This window comes from Paramormyrops kingsleyae, chromosome 4 (assembly GCF_048594095.1).
Source record: "Paramormyrops kingsleyae isolate MSU_618 chromosome 4, PKINGS_0.4, whole genome shotgun sequence".
NCBI classification, from domain to species: domain Eukaryota; kingdom Metazoa; phylum Chordata; class Actinopteri; order Osteoglossiformes; family Mormyridae; genus Paramormyrops; species Paramormyrops kingsleyae.
Window position 1 is genome coordinate 44305716 of NC_132800.1, and position 21586 is coordinate 44327301.

At 48.0% G+C, this 21586-nt stretch overlaps 3 protein-coding genes across 8 annotated transcripts in view; 2 read left to right on the forward strand and 1 right to left on the reverse strand.

The window, feature by feature from the left end:
• LOC111853452 (protein kinase C iota type-like) overlaps positions 1-18981 on the reverse strand; it is a 30968-nt gene extending 11987 nt beyond the window's left edge. The window contains exon 1 of one of the 3 annotated variants that reach the window (XM_023830356.2): positions 18960-18981. The gene's annotated coding sequence lies outside the window, so the exon portion shown is untranslated. The other 2 variants (XM_023830355.2, XM_023830354.2) reach the window with 2 other exon arrangements.
• LOC111853453 (uncharacterized) lies at positions 53-17595 on the forward strand. Of its 2 annotated transcripts, XM_072711450.1 has the most exons (13): positions 53-140; positions 5507-8297; positions 9710-9779; positions 11528-11593; positions 11764-11956; positions 12222-13027; positions 13249-13366; positions 13451-13701; positions 13847-13970; positions 14067-14163; positions 14360-14495; positions 14573-14810; positions 16545-17595. In XM_072711450.1, the coding sequence occupies exons 2-13, from the start codon at positions 8221-8223 to the stop codon at positions 16697-16699; spliced, it is 2331 nt and encodes a 776-aa protein (XP_072567551.1). In that variant the 5' UTR covers positions 53-140; positions 5507-8220; the 3' UTR covers positions 16700-17595. The 2 variants fall into 2 exon arrangements, with proteins under 2 accessions (XP_072567551.1, XP_072567550.1); XM_072711449.1 differs by having other exon boundaries at positions 13249-13701.
• Positions 17742-21514, forward strand: LOC111853454 (claudin-11-like). 3 transcript variants are annotated; one of them, XM_023830358.2, is made up of 4 exons: positions 17742-18180; positions 18819-19087; positions 19500-19664; positions 20401-21514. In XM_023830358.2, exons 1-4 carry the CDS (start codon positions 18011-18013, stop codon positions 20652-20654), a joined length of 858 nt encoding a protein of 285 aa, XP_023686126.2. In that variant the 5' UTR covers positions 17742-18010; the 3' UTR covers positions 20655-21514. The 3 variants fall into 3 exon arrangements, with proteins under 3 accessions (XP_023686126.2, XP_072567553.1, XP_023686127.1); XM_072711452.1 differs by lacking the exon at positions 19500-19664; XM_023830359.2 differs by lacking the exon at positions 17742-18180 and having other exon boundaries at positions 18862-19087.
• Positions 21515-21586: the final 72 nt, after the last annotated feature.

Here is a 21586-nt window from a genome sequence, read left to right on the forward strand (position 1 = left end):
ACGCTCCCAAAAGTACAAGGAGCGGAGCACAAAGGGGGTGGAGCATCGACAAAACGCTCACAAACGCAATGGACGCTACAGGCATTATCGCCGGTCACTCCTCGTCAAAGCCGACCACCAGCCTGCCATGCCGTTTAAAGGTATGAAAAGGAATACGACGCTATGAAACGTATCTTAAAATCCGACTTTAAAAATACTGCACTTCTGCATTCCGATCATACCAAATCAAGCATAGGTAGGATGAGCAGTCTCCTCAATATTTATATAGCGAAGTAAAACAATATGTGCCCATCTGTTACACTGATGATAATACACAATAAGGTATAGTTTAATTCGTTCTCAGTAGCCCTTTCAGCAGTGCTTTTATTCAAATTATATTTGGGAGAAAAATAAGAACACCCCTTTGCGAATGGAATATCCTGAGCCAAGAAATTCTGGTTAGTCTGCTGTGTGTAAATTCCTAATAACGACCGTCGCAACTGCCGGGCACTGCGTGGTTGCAATTGGACGGGCAGTGGCACTTTATAGTAAGGGGTTTATCAGCAATGTGGTGGTAATGTATCTAACAGTATAATGCATCTGTGTAAATACGGATTTTATACAATCTGAGGCTCATAATTTGAGAATCATAATTTTCAGAGCTCATTATTATGTACTTAATACTGGGTACATTACTCATCTTATTACATACTGAACATGCTGCACAGTCATTTAGGAATGTTCTAAATGCATTAATCTCAATTTCACTTTGGTTAGAACTACTTTGTATAGACATTTGGAGTACATATAATTAGGCTATAACATTTACAGTTTGTAACATTATCACTCTATGCTCATACTTCCATTTTTAGCTTAAAGTTTATTTTTTTGTTTGTATCGTTCTTGGAGCAAACATCAAGGGAATTTTTTTTGTAAGTGTGACCTTCAGAAATTAAAAAAACTTATTTTTGACACAATCTCATGTAGTTAAGAAAGATTATTTTAGAAAGATTTAGTGAAAGCATACAATGTTATATTATGTTTGGTATCTTTAACAAAAATACTCAAATTAAATTATTGTCTACATTCCCATATACGATTTTATTCGCTTTTATTTATTTTTTTAGCTATGACGTATTTACGTGGACTACTGCAGGGTGCTGCCAAACCAAATATTGCCTAATTATTACCTGAAGGAATTATGACGTGATGTTACAGCTGACAATTAACTGTTTTGTCTACTCTGTTCTGTTGTCTCAGATCATCTAATCAACGGTGAGCCGCGTATTACGCAACATAAATGACATTGCATGCCATTTAAAATGTAGAAACTTTACAAACTGAAAACCATGCTGAATGTGTGATGACTCACACTAAAGCATTTTCACTTAAAAAAAGACAAATCAAAAGTGAAACTTTCCAGGGGTACTGACTGGCGTAGGTCAATACGGCATCGCTGCCTTCCTGTTTAATCGTGCCTGCTGCTGAAAGCCGAAGTGACTCTGAACTCTGAAGTTAATATTATTGCATAATAAACAAACAGTGAAGACTTTATTCCGATACTCAATAAAAGAGTGCGTAATAAGATTTTGCCGTTGCGGTTGTGCTACCTTTTTCTGTCTTCTGATCATCGGCATCTCTTGCTATTGCGTGTTTCTACTTCCTCTGGGGTCAATTTTTCTCCAGAAATAAGAAAATGATTAAATTCCCGTTTTATTTCCACCGAGTCCTTTACTTTCTTGGTTCATTTCAGATGCACCCGTTAGCCCTGCTATGTCTTATTAATGTTAGGAGCTGATTTATACTCCAAGATTATTTCTTAGAAATTCTGGTTCACTCTTCCTCATGCATGTCGACTGTTTGCAGCGTTACGTTCAGTTAGCAAAATATGAAGAAATTAGAATTCATTGTCTAAATATAACTGAGAGCTAACATCCACTAGAGGGCAGTACGGGCGTTGTGCAAACAGTGCACCCAGATTAAAATGATAGTAGTAAACAGTACTGTGAAGTAGATGATCATTTTTTGTCAGTTTTCCTTGCTATTATTTTTATCTTCAATATAATTTACTTTCACAATAATATGCAAAATATTGCAGCATACTGGTAAATAAAAACATCCCGGAATGCCATCCATCCATACTTCCATCCATCCATTCATCATCTGCCACTTGTCCAGGTCAGGGTTTCAGAGGCTGCAGCCTAAGCAGGGTTGCACAGACCTCCCTCTCCACAGCCAACACCTCCATCTCCTCCACTGGATTTCCAAGGCGTTCCTGGGCCAGCTGAGAGATATAATCTCTCCAGCCTGTCCTGGATCTGCCCCAGGGCCTCCTCCCAGTTGGACATGCCCGAAACACCTCCCCAGGGAGCTATCCAGGAGGCATCCTAGATAGATGCCCAAACCCCCTCATCTGGCTCCTTTTGATGCAGAGGAGCAGCGTCTCTACTCAGTACTCCTCCTGAATGTCTGAGCTCCTCACCCTGTCTGTAAGGCTGAGCCAAGACACCCTGCAGAGGAAACTCATTACTGCTGCTTGTATCTGTGATCTCATTCTTTCTGTAACTTTAGGTGAGGGTAATATTATTAATAATAATAAATACTTTATTAATCCCCATGGAGAAATTGTCTTTACGCCTCCCTCAACTTGCTCTTTGTGGAGTAAGTTGTCCGCAATGGGCTGCCACCCGTAGTGGTGCTCAGGGAGCTGGGGGTTAAGGGCCTTATTTAAGGATCCGCAAACCTGCTGAGGCTGGGATTGAACCGGCGACCTTCTGATTACAGGCACACAGGCTTAGCCCACTGATTATTTGGGGCAGCGTAGGAATTTAGATTGACTGGTAAATCAATAGCTTTGCCTTCTGGTTCTGATCTCCCGCTCCTTTCTTTCCTTGAGGCAGTCATCCCCTACCAGTAGAGGGCAATTCACCCTTTTCCAGTCGAGAACATTGCCTCAGACCTGGAGGTGCTGATCCTCATCCCAGCCGCTACACACTCAGCCACAATCTGCCCCAGTGTATGCTGCAGGTCGCAGCCCAGTGCAACCAACAGGACCACAACATGTGCAAAAAGCAAAGACCACCGATCCAGACCCCCTCCACTTCTTGGCTATGCCTAGAAATTCTGCCCACAAAGGTTATGAACAAAATCGGTGACAAAGGGCAGCCCTGGCAGTGTCCAACGCCCACTGGGAACGAGTCTGACTTACTGCTTGCAATGTGAACCAGACTATTGCTCCATTTATACAGGTACACGATGGTGTGTAACAGTGAACCCATACCCCATACTCCTGAAGCACCCCCCCCATAGGACCCCCCAATGGATATGATCTTATGCCTTTTCTTAGTCCACCAAACACAAGACTGGTTGGGCAAACTCCCATGAACCCTCCAATGTCCTTGTGAGGGTGAAGAGCTGGTCCAGCGTTCCATGACCAGGATGGAATCATTATTGTTCCTTCTGGATCCGAGATTAGACCAAGGGGCAGGCCCTCCTCTCCAGTACCCCAGCATAAACCTTCCCAGGGGGGCTGAGGAGTGTGATCCCCCTGAAGATGGAACACATCTTCTGGTCTGCTTTCTTAAACATTGGGACCCCAGTGTTCCAATCCAAAGGCACTGCCTCAAACCTCCACGCAATGTCAGCCCTCATTGTTGAAATGCTTTTGCATTTGTCTGTTTGTTTGTTATTTGCTCTTTTCTTTTTTTGAGATCAGTTGTTCCTGATTACTACTGGCATACAGATTCTGTCGCCGTTAGTAGATGGAGGGGGAGCATCTCACTCTCTCTTCTCGGTTGGGTTCATTTGGTGCTGGGAGCCATTCTGGAGATGCATTTGGTTCCTCTGAACAAATCTTCATCGCTGAGCTGCCATTCGTTTTATTTGAGCAATCTGATAAATTTCTGTATGTGCATTTGCCTTAAGTCATGTGTTTATTTCCCTCAATTAATAAAACTCCCTTTCGTGGAGGGGGGGAGGGGTTACAACTGCTCTCAGTATCCCTCTTTCTTTGCTATGAACCCTGAGCCAGTTCCTAACAGCCCTGGAGATGAGTAAGTCCCCGTTTATGTCTTCCAGCTCTACTTTCTCCCAGGAAAGCGTGTCAGTGAGATTCAGGAAATCCTCAACGTATTCTTTCCACTGTCTGTCTATATCCCCAGTTGAGGTCAATAGCTCCCCTTCCCTGCTGTAAACAGCATGGGTAAAGCCCTGCTTCCCCTCCTGAGTTGCCTGACAATTTATCAGAATCTTTTCCAGGCCGACCGAAAGTCCTTCTCCATGGCCTCACCGACCCGCTCAGCATCTGCCAAAGTCACATTCCGCTTGGCCTGCTGGTACCTGTCCGCTGCTTCAGGAGGTCCACAAGCTAACCAAGCTTGGAAGGCGTCCTTCTTCAGCCTGATGGCTCCCTTTACCGCTGATGTCCACCACTGGGTTCGGGGATTGCCACCACGACAGGCACCAACAACCTTCTGGCCACAGCTCCGCACTGCCGCCTCAGCAATGGAGTCCTGGAACATGGCCCATTCAGACTCAATATCCCCAGACTCCGTTGGGATGCAGGAGAATTTCTGCTGCAGATACGAGTTGAAGATGCTCCGAGCAAATCCTCACTATGAGTTTGGGTCTACCAGACCTACCGGGCACCTTCCCCGCCATCGGATCCAATTCACCACTAGGTGATGATCAGCTGGCAGCTCAACTCCTCTCTTTGCCCAAGTGTCCAAAAGACGCAGATGCAGGTCCAATAATAATAATATATTTTGGACTTTATTTGTAAACAAAGTAGGCTTATAAGTTATGCAGGCATATATGTTATCTGCAATGTCGTTTTGACAGTCACAGTGATTTCAGCACTTCTGATCCGCATTTGTTTGTTTTCTGCATTATGCGCTACTGATATAGTCAGAATTCACTTCTTAACATCAGGGAATTAATGCTAGGAGCTTTGCCTCCGATCCTATGTCAATCGGAGCTGGGTTTTAAACTTCCTGAGGGAGACTGGAGTGGCTGCCGGCCACCCCGGCACTCTGCACAGGTGGGGGAAGGGAGGACAATGTACCCCCTTCCCAGCCATCTATACATCTAATGTGTTCTCTCTCTGCAATAAAATAGAAAAAGTCAGCCTCCTTTTACAGTCTGATCAGGAACATGTGCCTGTGAGTGTCACGACATGAGAGCCAGGAAGCGGACCCCCAGGATTGTGTCGGACCCACCCCACCGGGCCCATTCCCTCTTTGGGCAGCTCCCCTCTGGCTGCAGGGTCTGCTCAATCAGCACCAGGACCACAAGGCACTTTAATAGTTATTTTCTGAAGGCCATAAACCTTCTCAATAATCTTGCAGGAACACTACAATAGATCGTGTTACATTCATACAGTTAATCCCATTTTTCTGTTCTATTTATTGTCACTGCCTTTTTGTTTATTGTTGTTGCTGTTTATTTAATGTTGTTTTTTACCTTTTTGATTACCTATTTTTAACCTTTTTAATACTTAATCTCAATTTCTACTGCCCTGTATCACCAGGTCCAATTCCTGTGCACTCTCTGCATTTGGAGTGATGACTGTGAAAACCAAGAAACCAAGATAGAACAGAAGTACCAACCGAAGCTAGAACTCTGCAGTTACGCTTTCTGTCTGACTCGGCTTTCCAGTATACAAATACAGTGTTTTTTACGTACAGCTGTGATCTTTGAAAGGATATCTTACGATAAATCCCCCCCCCATAGGATGTCAGAATTGCCCTGGGCAGTGTGTCCTGAAATAGGACCATGATCACCAAGGAAAAAAAGCTCTGTGAAAGTTTACAGTTAAACCTTAATTATTCATAGTTGTAATATGAAGTTTACAGTTTGACCATGAATGTTTTATAGTAGAACTGCAAACTCTGGTTTTACCTTGATGTTCATGGTCACCTCTTCAAATATTTCATAATTCTAAAGTGAAGTTTACAGGTCAACTGTGAACACGTAGTTGAACTATGAAGTTCACTTTTGACAGTTTTTTACAGTCATCTTAGTCATGACGTTTACAGTTAAACTATGAATATTTCCCTGTTAAACTGTGAAGTTAGGTTCTGATAAGTGAAGATCATTTATACCATGGAAAAGATGATGGTAATATTGTCCACTCAGTTTTAAATCATGGTATATGAAGGTATAACGAACAGGACTAGCAACTTCACTGTTACAGGGACTATTAGACTGATGGTGAATCTGACTGCAAAGTTCAAAGTGGAACCCTGAACTGTCCATAGCTTAACTGTAAACTGGTAAAATTCATAGTCAGAAGGTTTACAGTTTGACTGTAGACTTCACAGTAGAACCATGAAAAGTGTGTCAATCTACTGTAAAAATTAATGGCCAAACTTTGAAAGTACCTAATAAAACAGTCAAACAAGTTGACAGTGCACAGTGCTTTCCGGGGCACCTTCGGCTTCCCTGCTCTTGTGGCTCCTTTCTCGCCCCCAGCATTATCGGCGAGACACTCATCACTGTGCACTTTGTCTCGATTTTGGCCCCATGTCCCCCGGCAGGTGTCTGCTGCACTTCCCAGCCAAGGATTCGTAGGGTTATTTAATCTCTGCCTTTCTTATTCTCGCTACTGAAGTCCTCCATTTCGCTTCATTCAGCTCAGGCTTCTTTGTCTTTCCGCTCGACATGCTTCTGTTTAAAATGATTGCTTGTTTTATAGCTACGTTCATGATAACTGAAGGCACATGCCTACTGGTCGTGTCAGCATCTGCCGTCAGTTGTTCTCATTATTTCCTTATTTCACGCGACATACGCTTTAGGCAACATCGCATTTATTTCACCCCTGACAGCACAAATTATTTCCTGTCAAGTTTCCATTAAGCGACGACACTTCTTCACCACTAAACGCTCAGCCAATTTAACATACACTTCTAACAAGCTGATCCAATTACTGGTAACTGGTTAAGGTTAAACTTGCTTACTCTGTAGGGAGCGTAGTTTTACACTCACGCATAAATCATATGCATATACTGCACGTCCATGAAAGTCCAGTACAGATAACCCATCTATCCCACTTAGGAAATTATATTTTAATGGACTGAAAGAGTGTCAATATGATTTATGCACAAATACATTATGGCAAATGTCAGATGCATACAATGAAAGTAAATAAGGGGTCAGTTGGAATGAGTGTTGACTCACTCGCACTTACGCTAAAATTTAAATAGGTACAGCTAAAACAGATCAGTCATCTGATCGTGACGTAGCATAAAGCATTTATATTCATTTTAGCGGATTGTACAGTCTGTTGATCCCCCAGGAAACCAATGTGATTCTGTAAAAGCTAATAAATATGCTCATTAACAGCCTTCCTGTTCCCACTTCCTGAAACATAACCAAATAATTATAACCAGAATCAGCACTGGGAAGGTGAATTAGCTCCTTGTCATTATTTTTTTCTTTGCATAGTGCAGCCTGATCATCTGCATCTACGGGGCTGGTTTCTAAACACAGCAGCATGTGTGCCAGCCGTGGGCCAAATGTAATGGCCACAAAAAACTTAAAATAACGTAATAAAACTAATATGATGTAGGCTATAATTATTTATAGGCCTAAGTGTGAATACATTTCGGCAACATATAAATTAATTATTTTGAGACCGCAAAGTGGAACTAATTTAATGTTTCATTGTTATTTTTAGGTACAGGCCTTTGTCGTTACAAAACTGTGCTTTTCTGGATGCCTCAGAAAACAGGTGTAATGTTAGTTTATTTCTGAATAACGACTGGAAAAGAAAACCTGTTTCATGAACTAACGAACTTTTAAGTAATGAATGCACGGAACACATGAAAACGAGATAAAATCTTAGTGGGATAACTGCACAAACCACTTCCCGTTGCCAATGGCTGCTCCAAACAGTGCTACGCTACCCCACCTTGCTCTTTAAAACCGCACGACTGATGGGGGGGGGGTGGGGGTCAGCACTATGCTGCACCCCGTCCTTGCCGGCAGCAGGTGGCGCCTCGGTGAAAGTAACGGCATGTAATTATTATTAATCATGGTTAGGTTATCTACGTCAGGGCCCGTCAGTCTTACAGGCAACGTCAGCGGCCGCCAACTTCACTGCCAAATTCTGAGGGGCGCCGACTTGCCAGCCGATTTCACGTTGGCGTGGACGGGGATGCCAGCGGTGATGCTCGCCTAGGGCACCACATCGACTAGGACCGGTACTGCGCAAAGTAATACGTGGTCGATACAAGGAAGTAAATGCTTAATGGAAAAAGCTGTTTACATGAAAGTGGAACCAACATAAACGTCGGCACTGAAGAAAACGGAGCTAGACGGTGAGTAAAAACATTCATGAAGCGCCGGTTCTCGTGGGTCAGTGCGTTAGTGATTGTACGACCTGGCAAACAGCATGTCAGGCAGTTGCGGCATTACGGTTTGCTCCGGACCCGTTCAGCAAACAGGGTGCTGCCGGGTTCGAGAGGCGTATTTGGCCATCAAACGGTGCTTATGCGTCTCTGTATCGCGCTGCCCCAGCCGCTTGCAAAGAGCCTGTGGTTAACAGCACTTTTCTGAGCAGGAAAGCCTCCTATAGTGATGGAGCTTGGGTGGGGGGTGAAAAGCGAGACCATGCCCCCCTCCCCCACCCAGCCTGGGCTTTACGTTGCCCGATTGACACCCACGCGCTGGCCCTCTCACACAGACACGCACCCCCTGTTTCCCGTAATACCGCCAGCCTGACCGATCCTCTCCTTCTCTGACCCCCTCCCCCCACATCTATGACTCTTTCTGCCTTGCCCAGTCTGTGGGGGGCGTGCAACTGTGGGCAGTGGTGGCTTGATGGTTAGGGTAGCGCACTTGTAATTGAAAGATTCCCCCACCAGTAAGTCACCACTGAGGTACCCTGAGCAAGGTACCGTCCCCAAGCACTGCTCCCCGGGCGCTGAATTAGCTGCCCCCTGCTATGTCACGAAAGTCACATATGGGTCAAATGCAGAGGACACATTTCGTTGTTGCGCACTGTGTGCTGTGGTGTGTTGACACTGATCACTTAATTCTAAATTCATGGGGCTGCTTTCTGTACGTATTTCCGTACTGTAGTTTTGCTGTGAATCACCCCCCTCCCGTAGGCCCCTCTGCCGGGAAACCACAGCTGACCTCTTTCTCAGGCTGCCTTCAGCTCTTCATATTTCCTGTCTTTCTCTGTGCTGTTTGGTCTTGTGCATGACCCCTCCCCCCCCAGCTTGGACTGTAGCCATGCAGGTGTGTGTGTGTGTCTATGTGGGCAAAGTCAGCCATCAACCCCCAATGCTGTGGGAAGCCCTGCCCCCCATCCCTCCCTAGCCAATGGGAGCAGCCCCTGCATGTCCAGTGGTCTATCGCCCTTGATATATGTCCCCGCCCTCATCCCTCCCTAGCCAATGGGAGCAGCCCCTGCATGTCCAGTGGTCTATCGCCCTTGATATATGTCCCCGCCCCCATCCCTCCCTGGCCAATGGGAGCAGCCCCAACAGGTCCAGCATTCCCCCTTTTCCTGCTCACTTGGCCTGGGAGTTTCTCTCTCCATCTTGACCATCTTTCCATTCCTTTCTTTCCTTCATTCATGCTTTTATGCCCAGCTTTCTGCTCATTTTCTCCCTCCCCCCTCTCTATCTGTCTTCCTCCTTCATCAGTCTCTCTCTCTCTCTCTCTCTCTCTCTCTCTCTCACTCTCTCTCCTCTGCTAACCCTGCACTTGAACTCTTTCACAGTGCCACACACCCGGGTCTCACACGGTGTGAGAAGCTTGGCGGCGCCGGCCAGACCATGGAAGAGCTCAAGGTGAGCAACCCTTCCACCCCAGACACCTCGGGGCATAGGGCAGTACCAGGGGGCCCCCAAGGGCTCCCAAACAGCTGAGAAGGAGCCGCAAACACTGAGAGAGTGCACTAGCCATAGCAGTAGCATTGATGGTCTGCCAAAGTGTGTCGAGGTTGGGGTGGGTGGGTTGGCGGTATGCAGCGTAGTGAGGGGCTTCGATCCCAAGCTCTGAGGCAGAGGGGCACTCTCGGTCCAAAAGTGCGTCAGTCCTGAAGCGCATTGTGCGGGGGGTCCGTGCTGATGAAAGTGTTTGCACATGGGCTGGGGGGGCGGGGGCAGGGGGTTGCAAACCCCACCTCTCTCCCTGTTCCAATCGATCCTTCCTCTTGCGCTGACTCCCCCCCCCCCCGAACCTACTTTCATCACCGAAGCAGCAGCCCAGAGGTTTGGCAACATGGTATCCCAGAATACCCTGCTGCCAGGACGCCACTCAGCTGCCAGCTGTGTGTCGAGATGGTAAGGAGTGCAGGGTTAAAGGTCATGGGGGTAACAGGGGAAACACCAGGCGAGGCTTAATCAGCTATGCATTTAGGTACAGTTACACATCCTTTGATTCGGTATCAGTGCAGTGGCAGGTGGTTGCTGGGTTAAAAGGTCTAGTTGTCCTCAAAGCCCTGGACCGGACTGTATCTCCTGGGGAGAGGGGAAGCAGTTAGCCGGCTTCACCCGCCCCCCCACATTGAGAGTGAAACTGAGTCATTGCAATTCCTGCACTGTCTGTAACTGCCACTGGGCCAGAGATACATGCGGCTCACTCAGCCTGTGACTCCGCCATCTTTACTTTCCACTGCGAGTACAAAAATACTTCCAACCACAACATTCTGTTCCTGTGGTTGTGCTGCACAAACAGCGTGCAGCTGCGAGCTTGTGAGCAGGAGGCCATGCATTCAAGGGCCGTGCGTAGGAGCGGGAGGCCGTGCATGCGAGCGTGAGGCCGTGCATGCGAGCGGGAGGCCGTGCATGCGAGCGGGAGGTTGTGCATGCAGGCAAGAGGCCTTGCATTCAAGGCCCGTGCATGCGAGCAGCTGTACAGCACAGAGTATTCAATGTCTCCCAGCAAGCATACAGCCAAAACAGCTCTGGGCTCTCGGCTGCCCAGGATGGAAGTGACTCCTGACGCATGATGTGTAGGTCAATTGCTCACGATCTGATTCTCCAAGGTCCCTCCTCGACATCTGGGAGTCACTCAGATCCCGCGCATCTGGAATTGCACTGAGAACCTTGTTTAGTATTCAACTAGCCAGTGAGTGACTTAACGGAATAAAACACAGGATTATGTTGTAATTTGCACAGCTACTGACATCACAAGCTCCTTCATTACTATTCGCTGCCACAGGGCTGTGGGTTTGAATGGCGCCCCCACTCTGCCTGCACGAGGTAAGCGACACCAGCAGCGTGCATTTAGGTCCACGGGTGTCTCAAGGCCAGAAAGTGTGAGTGTATGACAAACTGCTTTACAGTACCAAGACTCCATGTGCAGCCAGCTTCCTGTGTGCGTGTGTATTTCTGTCTCTTGTTGCAGCCACATTTCAGTGGTGTTACATGTGGGCCACATGCAAGGACATGCAGTCAGGGGCCAAATCGCATTTAGGCCCGTTTCCAAGAAGCAGAGTATCTGTGCAGATGCTTTTATGTGTCACCAAAATAGCAGCCGAGTCGCCCGATATGCCACCTGACCTCCGCTGCCTCTCTCTCTGCCGCCCCCACAGCTGGTTCTCAGTCCCACTGCACCCCCCCAACCAGACCGGCCTGCTGTCTCCACTGCCCCCACACAGGTGAGCTAGGCACTGGGGGGGGGGCAGTGAGGTGACAGGATGCTTATTGCAGGATGTTCATTGCATGTGATGACAGGTTTGATTTGGTTTGTTCCCAGGGGGCTGTCTTCGTTACTGCGTGTGGCTGTTTATACCCCCTGACAAACCCACTGTCCCCCCCTGCCCCGCAGGTTCCGACTGTGACTCTCCACGCTCCACAGGCTCTGCCGATCAGAACTACGCCCCCATCAATCAAAGTCACGCCCCCCTATGTTAAAGTCACACCCCCGCCATACAGACCCATGCCCCCCCAGCGCATCCCTGGTGACCCTGCGGCCCCTCGCCCCCCCTCCTTGCACCAGCTGCCCATCGCACCGGCGCCCAGTGAGTGAAACTGCCGTTGGGGTTGTTGTTACATCAATAAGAGGCTTAATTACAGTTTAAAGGTGATACATTCTATATTCAGCCAAGATCCACATGTTCTTTAACAGCCCACCTACTTGTAGATTATAAAGGTCTCTTTGTACAAAGGTGTAGAGTATTATAATCAATAATATTTGGGACTTGAACCCAAGGCCCTCGGGTCATGAGACCGGCTACGTGGGGAACATGCTCTGCCTACCTGCCTCATCCTCCATTGCTCTTTCAGCTCTTTACTCTTCAGTCCAGTCCCGCCCGTTGATCAAGCACATGCTGCAGTACCGACCACTACCCAAGGGGGCACCAAACCCACTCATAATCCCAAAGCCTATCAGTATCCAGCGGAGAGTCTCAGCCAAGACCATTCTCCAGAGTGCAGGACAAAAGGCCAACCAGCAGTGTCTGCTCATTGGGGGCCCTGCAACCCTGGCAGCACCCATCACGACGACCCCGGCGCCAGTCCAATCACAGTACAGCACCACCCCCGTCCCCTCCATAGCCCTCCCACTGGTGCTGACCTCTACTCCATTGCAGACACAGTGCAATCCCAGATCACCAGTTCATACTCCGCCAAGCGTGTCCCAGACACCTGTCGCTGACCCCTCCCTAGGTCCTTTCCAATCACAGCCCACCACTACAGCAGAAGCTCCCCCCACTCCTCTCCAGGGATCTGCCCAGCTTTCACTCTGTAACCCCGCCCAGAAGCCCGCTTCCCCAAGCCCCCCGGCTCCATCCCCTGTCAGAGTCTCCCACTCCCCATCCCCGCCCCCTGTGTCCGAGGTGACGGCCACCCCCTCCCCGCCTCCTCCCCCTTCCCAGTCCAGCCCCAGTCCCTCGACGACCCTGAAGGCCCTGCAGCTGCTGAAAGCACTGGTGCAGGAGTCCGAGCTGATCCCCAAGAGGAGAGCGCCAGACCTGGAGGACGAGCCCGAGCCACCAGTGAAGATCCAGAGCCCTCCCCCAAGTCTTCCTCCGTCTCCATGCCACGTCGGGGGCCCGCAGATCCCAGCAGCTGAGCTGGAGCAGACCCTCAGGGTGAGTGAGCGACTCCATTCAAAAAGTTACTTGAGATATTTCAAAAGCTAAACAAACAGTGAGCCAGTTGGGTAGCACCAGATAGTCAGCTGGTCAGCATCTCATAAATAAGTATTCACTGTATAGTGACTGTTTGTGGCTAACAGGGGGCCCCCGACAACATCAGTGGCCCAGACTCAGGACAAGAGGGGCTTCACATTCAGCATGTCCCCCCCTCGCAGGATTGCCAGGCTGGACACAAGGAGCTTTGTGCAGAGGAGTCGGTGGAAGGCAGCAATGCCCCCCCCTTGGCCAGTGCAGGGTCAGATGGACCCAGGGAAGACCTCCCCAACCCCTCAGGTGGGGCATCAACCGGGGTCCGGCACTCGTCCCCACAGCTGAGAAGCCCCCCCAATGCTGTCCTCTGTCTGTCCGGCTCTCCAGCTGCTCCCTGCATACCTTGCATGAACTCAGACGCTAGCAGCCCCCCCGTGGAGCGGCCCGTGAGCCCCCTGTATCCAGACAGCACACCCTACCCTCTCCGTCACACGCCAGTGAGGTGTGCCAGCCAATCCCCCACTGCCAGCCTCCCCGGGGGCCCCGAGAGGGAGTCCCCGCAGGCCGTCGTCAGGCCCCAGATCCTCACCCACCTTGTGGAGGGCTTTGTCATCCAGGAGGGCCTAGAACCTTTCCCGGTATGTCTTCTGGGGGGAAGCACCACAGAATTCACACAAAATCAATGATCAAGAACTGAAGAATATAGCTAAATATTAGTTATTAGTTAATATTTAACCTTTCAGGGGGTGGTGGCCAGTTCTGACCTGCTATCCATCCCCTTAGGTGTCCCGCTCGTCCCTGATGGTTGACCAGCTGGCCCAGGAGGCAGCCGAAAACTACCCAGGTGACCCGCCAATGGACGTGGACGAAGTGGAGAACTCGGATGTGGATAGCGCTGCCACAGATGGTGAGCCAAGCCCAACAACCGCTAGCAAATTGCCGGAGGCTGCATAGTGGGTGATGAGGCAGCAGTCAGCTAACCAGGCTGCACGGTCACCCACAGACCTGGACAAGCTGCTGTGTGAGTTCTGTGGCAAGCGGGGGCCCTCACACTCCTTCCTGCGCTCCCAACGATTCTGCTCTCTGCAGTGCGTCCGAGGGTAAGGCCCACCCCCCACCCAGTTTCGCCTAAGTTAAGCACAAGTTAAGCAGGGCTTAGCTCACTCCCCATTAGATTAAGCTGATCACAAGCCAGTACCCACAATGCATCTCACTTACTGAGCTTTAAGTCAAGTGGGTGGAGTTATGAACCCCTCCCACATAGACTCCCTACACGCCTTGCCCCCCTACCCACAGGTTCAACATGGCATATTCCAAGCGCATGAACGCGCTAAAGGCCAAGAAGATGGGCCGCTGGACATCACGCACAGAGGGGAGGCGCAGCCGCCAGCCCAACACGCCGGAGGGAGGCCACGGAGAGCGCTACCATCAGGTCAGCGTCATCTCTTGTTGTCTGTGAACGTGGTGAGCATCCAGTTACTAAACTGCTGTCCTCGTCTCCTGTCACAGGCACCTAACCAGTACGGTGCCACCAGCCCGTTTCCAAAGGAGGCCACGGCAGAGGAAGTAGAGAAGACGTCCATCCCAATGACAACAAGACTGCGTCGCCAGGTGGAACGTCGGCCATTGCGCGCAAGGGCCAAGTCAGCTCCTGATTGGGTCGACAGATCAGCACTGGCTGCCCCGACCGGCAGCCCTGGCCTGTGGACCGTGGACCAAGTGTGGGCCTTCATACGCTCCATGCCAGGTGGAGTACCCCGGACATCGTGGACCTAAACCTAATGCGAACATTAATGCTAATGCTAGCCCTAATCCTAATGCTAATACTAACCCTGATGCTAAAACCAGGAGCACAGGAGAGATTTTTAAAGAGGGACCAAACAGTAAACAAAAGGTATCAACTCTTCGGTATATCCAGCCATGCTTGATGAGGTGTTCAGCGTGATTTAATATACTAAACATTTTGACTGACACTGGCCGGCATACATACAATGTTACAGTGTTGTCTGGTATGGAATTGTTACCCAGAAATGGCCTATTAGACAGTAGCATAAACAACAGGTTTTTCTACAATTTGCTGTGTTTAAATTGACTGAGCCCCAGTATACTGTAATGTTACACATTATGTGAGGGCAAATTCATAGATTTATAGCTTTATTCTAATAGACATAGTTTAACATTAAGTCAAACTTGGATGAATTTGTTTTCTTAGTTGCAGTAACATAAATTAGCCTATCACAGAAATGGGAAATTTATGTAGACAGTTGCATCCAACAAAGGCCTGGTATAGGTTAAGCTATTATACAATCTACGTCTAATTGCATTGTTACTATTTGAAAGAACACTGTGACAGATCTTTGCTTTATCCAGGTAGCTTTTTTCTGTATTGCATACCGCTTTGTTCCATGTGACCAAAACTGCTTTCGGCACAATTTAAGGCAGCTCAGTTCTCAATTTGTTCAGGGCCCAAAACCCCCAACAGCATGTGCGAAGTCACAAATTGGGCAAGTACATATGTTTTTGAATAAAATGTTTTAGAAAGTGCCATCCGTGTTTGAGGTATTTATCCTCATCGGCAAATCAGTAGGTCATTGTGGAAGTGAAAAATGTTAAGAGCCATGTATAAGCTAATAGGAATGTGTGCATTTTACTCTGGCTACCTACAAACAATATAAAGGCAGACAATAAGAACGTGTGTTGCACAGGCACGGGGATGGGGATGCGTATGCGTGTACAGGCACAGGGATTCATGTCTGTGTACAGGCACGCGGATGCGTATGTGTGTACAGGCACGTGGTTGCGTATGTGTGTATAGACACAGGGATTCATGTCTGTGTACAGGCACGCGGATGCGTATGTGTGTATAGACACAGGGATTCATGTCTGTGTACAGGCACGCGGATGCGTATGTGTGTATAGGCACAGGGATGCATGACTGTGTACAGGCACGTGGATGCGTATGTGTGTATAGGCACAGGGATGCATGACTGTGTACAGGCACGTGGTTGCGTATGTGTGTATAGACACAGGGATTCATGTCTGTGTACAGGCACGTGGTTGCGAATGCGTGTACAGGCACAGGGATTCATGTCTGTGTACAGGCACGCGGATGCGTATGTGTGTATAGGCACAGGGATGCATGACTGTGTACAGGCACGTGGATGCGTATGTGTGTATAGACATGGGGATACATGTGTGTCAGGGGAATTCTACCTGCAGCAAACACATGCTATGAGTAGTTTGTGAAGGTCAACACGGTTTGATGAGTTCAAAACATCACAGTATCCAACCCTATTTAGGGATGCTACTTATCAAAATTTTATTTTTTTCCCCTCAAAAGTGAGGGGGGATGTGTCCCTTGTCCCCCTACCATCTGCGCCCCTGGCTAAAACTAAAGCTAACCTTAACTGTAACACTAATACTAATGCGATGCTAACCCTAACCATTTTACCATTTTATGACCTCCGGTTACCTCCTGCAGGTTGCCAAGACATCGCAGAGGAGTTCCGTTCGCAGGAGATCGATGGCCAGGCTCTGCTGCTCCTGACCGAGGATCACCTGATGGGGGCTATGAAGCTGAAGCTGGGACCAGCCCTGAAGATCCATGCCCGCATCAGTGACTTGAAGGGCCCCTAGTCCCACCCCTAGTCATGCCGAACACGGCCACACCCCCAAGCACAGGTGTCCCCTGAGTCCTGTGTCACATGACCCTGCCTTGAATGGAGAAGCACTGTCTGAAGTCTGCAAGATGCCATGTTTGCTGCTCACTGGTTTATCAGATGTAAAAACCCCAAAACCATCTCAGACCGCAAGCTACAAATTAATGAAGCAGTGACTCCAGTGAGTGAGACAGGCCAAATTAAAGAAGCAGTGACTCCAGTGAGTAAGACAGACCAAACAAATGAAGCAGTGATTCCGGTGAGTGAGACAGACCATACTAATGAAACAGTGACTCCGGTGAGTGAGACAGACCAAATTAATGAAGCAGTGACTCCAGTGAGTGAGACAGGCCAAACTAATGAAGCAGTGATTCCAGTGAGTGATACAGACTTTCTGGCCACTAGTCAGGCGCATCATCTCTATAGATACGTAGACTGAACAGCTTCACAGGGCTGCCTAATACAGCCATTTTTTGCTCATGTTTCGAAAAATCTCCACCCAAAGACAGCCATTCAAACAAGTTTTATATTTGTTGCATATTATCTTTTCGTTTTAATATCAACTAAACTTTAAGCTAGGCAAAGGGTTGCAATAATGATAACTAATCATACTGTTTACCTAAAAAATAACTAAGTATTTAACTTGTATTTATAATTCTAATGGAAGTGGAGTTTATTTTTACAGCCTTAAGAGTGACGTAATTCATTGAGGAAGGTTCACCAGCCTATGGAGGAAATGACAGTGTGTTCAGTGGGAATCCCACACTTTAAGCACAGGACCAAACAACCAAAAATTTCTCAAAAAAATGGTTTAAAACTGTAGAATTGTTTCTATTACTTAAATTCTGAAATAAAGTATGTGGCACTTTGAAAGTTTCTCTGCACGCATGGCTTGGCAACTGCGTGGGTGTGGTATTACAGTTTCGTTATTTGATTTGCTGTACAAGTTCCTCTACATCAGCCCGTCAGAAGTGGCCAATGGTCCAGGTGCGTGCCGCGCCTGAAAGCGGGACCGCACATCTACCCTGCAACGTATTGGGCTTACCGTTCCACAAGAAGGTCCCAACAGACCAGTTACAAATAAAAAGTAGATAGATAAATAAATACATAAAATTAACAAAGGAAACGGCAGCTACTGAAGCTCACACCAATGACACGCCATAGGCAAAATACGGAATATTTTCTTCCCCTTACGGTGTCACATTAACCAAAATTATTTAGAGGAAAAAAACACCAGTTAACATGAACAGCAGGCCAACCATCGATAGGGGGCAGGAAAGATTCAGAAATGACGCAGGGCAGTTTTTCAAGCAAAAAAACCCATAAAATGACACTCCATAAACACGGGAATTCACATCGCACACATCATGCAGGTCACATGTGTCGCTGGGAATACCCATCGGGCAGCGCGGCTTGCTGGACCAGTGCCAGTCGTGTAAATAATGCAAACAACTGTGTGTAAGTAGTGTTTAGTATGATGCATTGTGTTGTATCGTAGTGTCATATACAGTGTTTAAAGATATGTGTTGTAAATAAAGTGTGTGTGCGCCCAGCATGTACTAGAGCAGTCGGGACGGCCTGCCCGTGGGCAGCGTATAGCAGCAGTGTGGGTGTTTCAGGTTGCGTTCCTTTATTTTAAGGACTACAAATAATGGGCTCTCGCTTTAAGTAAAACCGCCTAGTTTTGTTCCTACCGCCGTGATGCTCGGGTCTTCTAACACTACAGTAAAGTTCCCCAGACGGTACAGGCCTATTGAAAATTATTCAGAAAACTTGGCTTCAGGGTTCCGCAAATGGACAAAGGACAGTCACCGAGTCATCCGGCTGCAGTGAAGGATTTACAGTTAATGAGAGTAGTGGGTAAAGAGTAAATCCCTCTGGCCTCTACTCCGAATCTCGCCATTGGCTGAAAGTTTCCGTCCGTTTTTTTTTCTTCCACAGCATTGAATATAAAAGCCTGCAAACTGGAAACTTCATTTCACTGCAAATAAGCGGGATTTCTATAAGGATTTATTACACCACCAGCTACGCAGTACCACCACGCTTTCCCGTCACGTTTAATTTATTACCTTTCATTATTATTTCGTCCTGCTCAGGACTCTCACCTCCTTAACGCGCATCCAAAGCAACTATTTCCCCATGGCTCGCGGCTGCATACGGTTCAGCGGCTTCATGGTCAGCTGCCTCGGCTGGGTCGGCATCATCATCGCCACCGCCACCGGTGACTGGGTACTCACCTGCAAGTACGACATGCACACCTGCCGGCGGATGGACGAGCTGCGCACCCGGGGGCTCTGGGTGGACTGTGTCATCTCCACGGCGCTGTACCACTGCGTCGCGCTAAACCAAATCCTCGCCCTGCCAGGTAGGGTAGAGCCGCCTGCCTGCTGTAAACAAATAACGGCGTTACGTGAAATGCAGAGGTACAGAGACAAAAAAAATGCACAATTTCCTTCGGTTAAAATGACTAATCTCTATATCTGTATCTATAAAATCTGTTTGCATTCTATATAGTTTACAGTTGGAAACTACCCATGACACGTATCCAGAATGGAATTAAATGACAAATGAATAAAACGGTAATAAATGTAGTACAGTTAAATATCGGCACAAAAGAACCTTTTCAATTTTTTCCTCTAGGCCTACATACACATGGATGTAACACTATAATTAGTGTTTCCCATTGCTAATACCTGTTATTATTAACTTAATCATTTGGTGCGTTATTTCCAGTTGCTTATTAATGACTATTAATGGTCTTCGCTCTGATTGGCCAGCCTACGTGCAGGCGTGCCGCACGCTGATGGTCGTCGCGTGCTTCGTCGGGCTGCCAGCCGTCGCCCTCGCGCTGGCGGCGATGCCCTGTGTCACGCTGGGTGCCGAGTCCGACGGGGCCAAGCGGCGCCGGGCGGTGCTGGGGGGGGTCCTCACCCTCACAATGGGTAGGTGCCACGAGCCACACGCGCTGGCAGAAAAGCTGAGCATAAACAGTTGTGTCCTGTTCCTTGCGTGCTGATTAACGACAGATCCGCACACTGCCCGGCATGCCGAGGGCCTTCCTTCCCGTGGTGCCCTCTCAGCGGGGGTCGTGCAGCAGCCGCGACCTGAGTGCCATCAGCGGCCGTGTGACTAATCCCGGATTCGCCCCATATTTCGTAAATGCTGCAAAAGTTTTTCCGCTTCGGATGCAGATTAAAATGAGATCATCGTGCTTTTGGCTTGTGTATGGACTCAATTAGAATTAGGTGATCATTGTTGACACACCACAATTAACATTGTGACATAGCAGGGGATAGTTAATTAAGCACACCAGGAGCAGTACCTTGCTGGTCAGGGATTTGATCCAGCAATCTTTCAATTATAAGTGCCTGTCCCTAACCATTAGGCCACCACTGCCCCGCCACTGTGATTAATCGCCATAGTATGTACATCAGTAAATCGATATCTGATAAATATGAAGCTGCATTTAAAAATCTGTGTATAATTCATATAATTATTTGAGATGTATGTATTGCAAACCTGTATATTTTTAAAGTACTTAAATAGGCAGTTTGTTTAGTCACCTTGTACAGCATAAGCAGTAGCCTACTGAAGACGGTCACATATTAATGCCTGTTTCTGATCATGTGGCTGGTTTTGCTTAATGCTGCCTGGATGCCCTGTGCTCCTCCTCCACAGCACTGTGTGGCATGGTGTCCACCGTGTGGTTCCCCGTGGGAGCGCACCAGGAACAGGAGATCATGTCCTTTGGCTTCTCCCTGTACACCGGCTGGGTGGGCTCCGGCCTCTGCCTGGTGGGTGGCGCCATGGTCACCTGCTGCCATGGCGATCTCATCCGCCAACCGGAGCAGCGCTTCTACTACTCCAAGCCGGCGGCCACCATCACCACTGGCCCCCCCTCGGGGAACCACGCCAAGAGCGTGCATGTCTGAGGGGGGCAGATACATCCCCCCACCCCTACTAAGAGATTTCTCAATGGGAAAAAAAAATGGACAACAAAACAAGAACACAGGAGTGCCCCCTATATCTCATTTACAATATAGGAACATTAGACTCTGTGCATTGCATGGGTCACAAGACCACATGGTCATGTTTACTAGTCAGCAAATGAGAGGCATCCCTGCTCAGCATTACAACCACCCCCCCCCCTAATTTTCCACAAGTTCCTCGTTATTTATTTCACCACCCAGCTTAATGCTTCTGTCATTTACCGAGACGGGGACACTCTCCTCTCGACCCAGTGACATCAGGAGGATTTCCCTGGATGGGGGGGTGGTGACATTTTTTTTAATGAGTCATTGTATATACAGTCATTACTGGTAACCGATACTTATTAAGCTTTTTCTCTTTTGTCTTAATAAACATGACAGATTATACTGTAGGAAAAGGGGCCTCTCTGAGAGTCTGCCACACTAATGGCTACTCCCCCTGCTGCTAAACCCATAACATTACTGCCCTCATGTCTAGACTGCTCCAACCACATGGCATATACTGAAACATAATTGCGAAAAATCAACAATTTTTAACATGTCAAGTTCTGCCTTTCCTCTGGAAATACCCTGAGAGGGGGGAACCCAAGGTCTTCAAATTGTTCTGTACAGAGACCAGCTTGGATGATGTCACTTCCTGAGCTGTGCATCTGGCTGCAGGTGTGTTTCAGCCATCTGGGAAGGCATGGCCTTTGGCTGCCTACCCAGTATGTTTAGCTACTGGGGATTATGACAGGTGGGGCTGCCCATTGTTAAGATCACCTTAATCTCTTCATGCCACGAGAAATAAAATATTTACCAAGGTTGACACCTATTTATTTACAGCTGTTTCAAGCTAACGAGTTATAATATTTACAGCAAATTAATTATGGATA

Excerpts from the sequence above, each read along its gene's own strand:
- LOC111853454 (XM_023830358.2), top strand. The coding sequence starts at position 18,011 with ATGACGCAGGGCAGTTTTTCAAGCAAAAAAACCCATAAAATGACACTC. Across the intron at positions 18,181-18,818 it reads AATAATGCAAACAACTGTGT|GACTCTCACCTCCTTAACGC; the intron begins GTAAGTAGTGTT and ends CGTCCTGCTCAG. Across the intron at positions 19,088-19,499 it reads CCAAATCCTCGCCCTGCCAG|CCTACGTGCAGGCGTGCCGC; the intron begins GTAGGGTAGAGC and ends CTGATTGGCCAG.
- LOC111853453 (XM_072711449.1), top strand. The coding sequence starts at position 8,221 with ATGCTTAATGGAAAAAGCTGTTTACATGAAAGTGGAACCAACATAAAC. Across the intron at positions 13,971-14,066 it reads GGATAGCGCTGCCACAGATG|ACCTGGACAAGCTGCTGTGT; the intron begins GTGAGCCAAGCC and ends GGTCACCCACAG. Across the intron at positions 14,164-14,359 it reads TCTCTGCAGTGCGTCCGAGG|GTTCAACATGGCATATTCCA; the intron begins GTAAGGCCCACC and ends CCCTACCCACAG.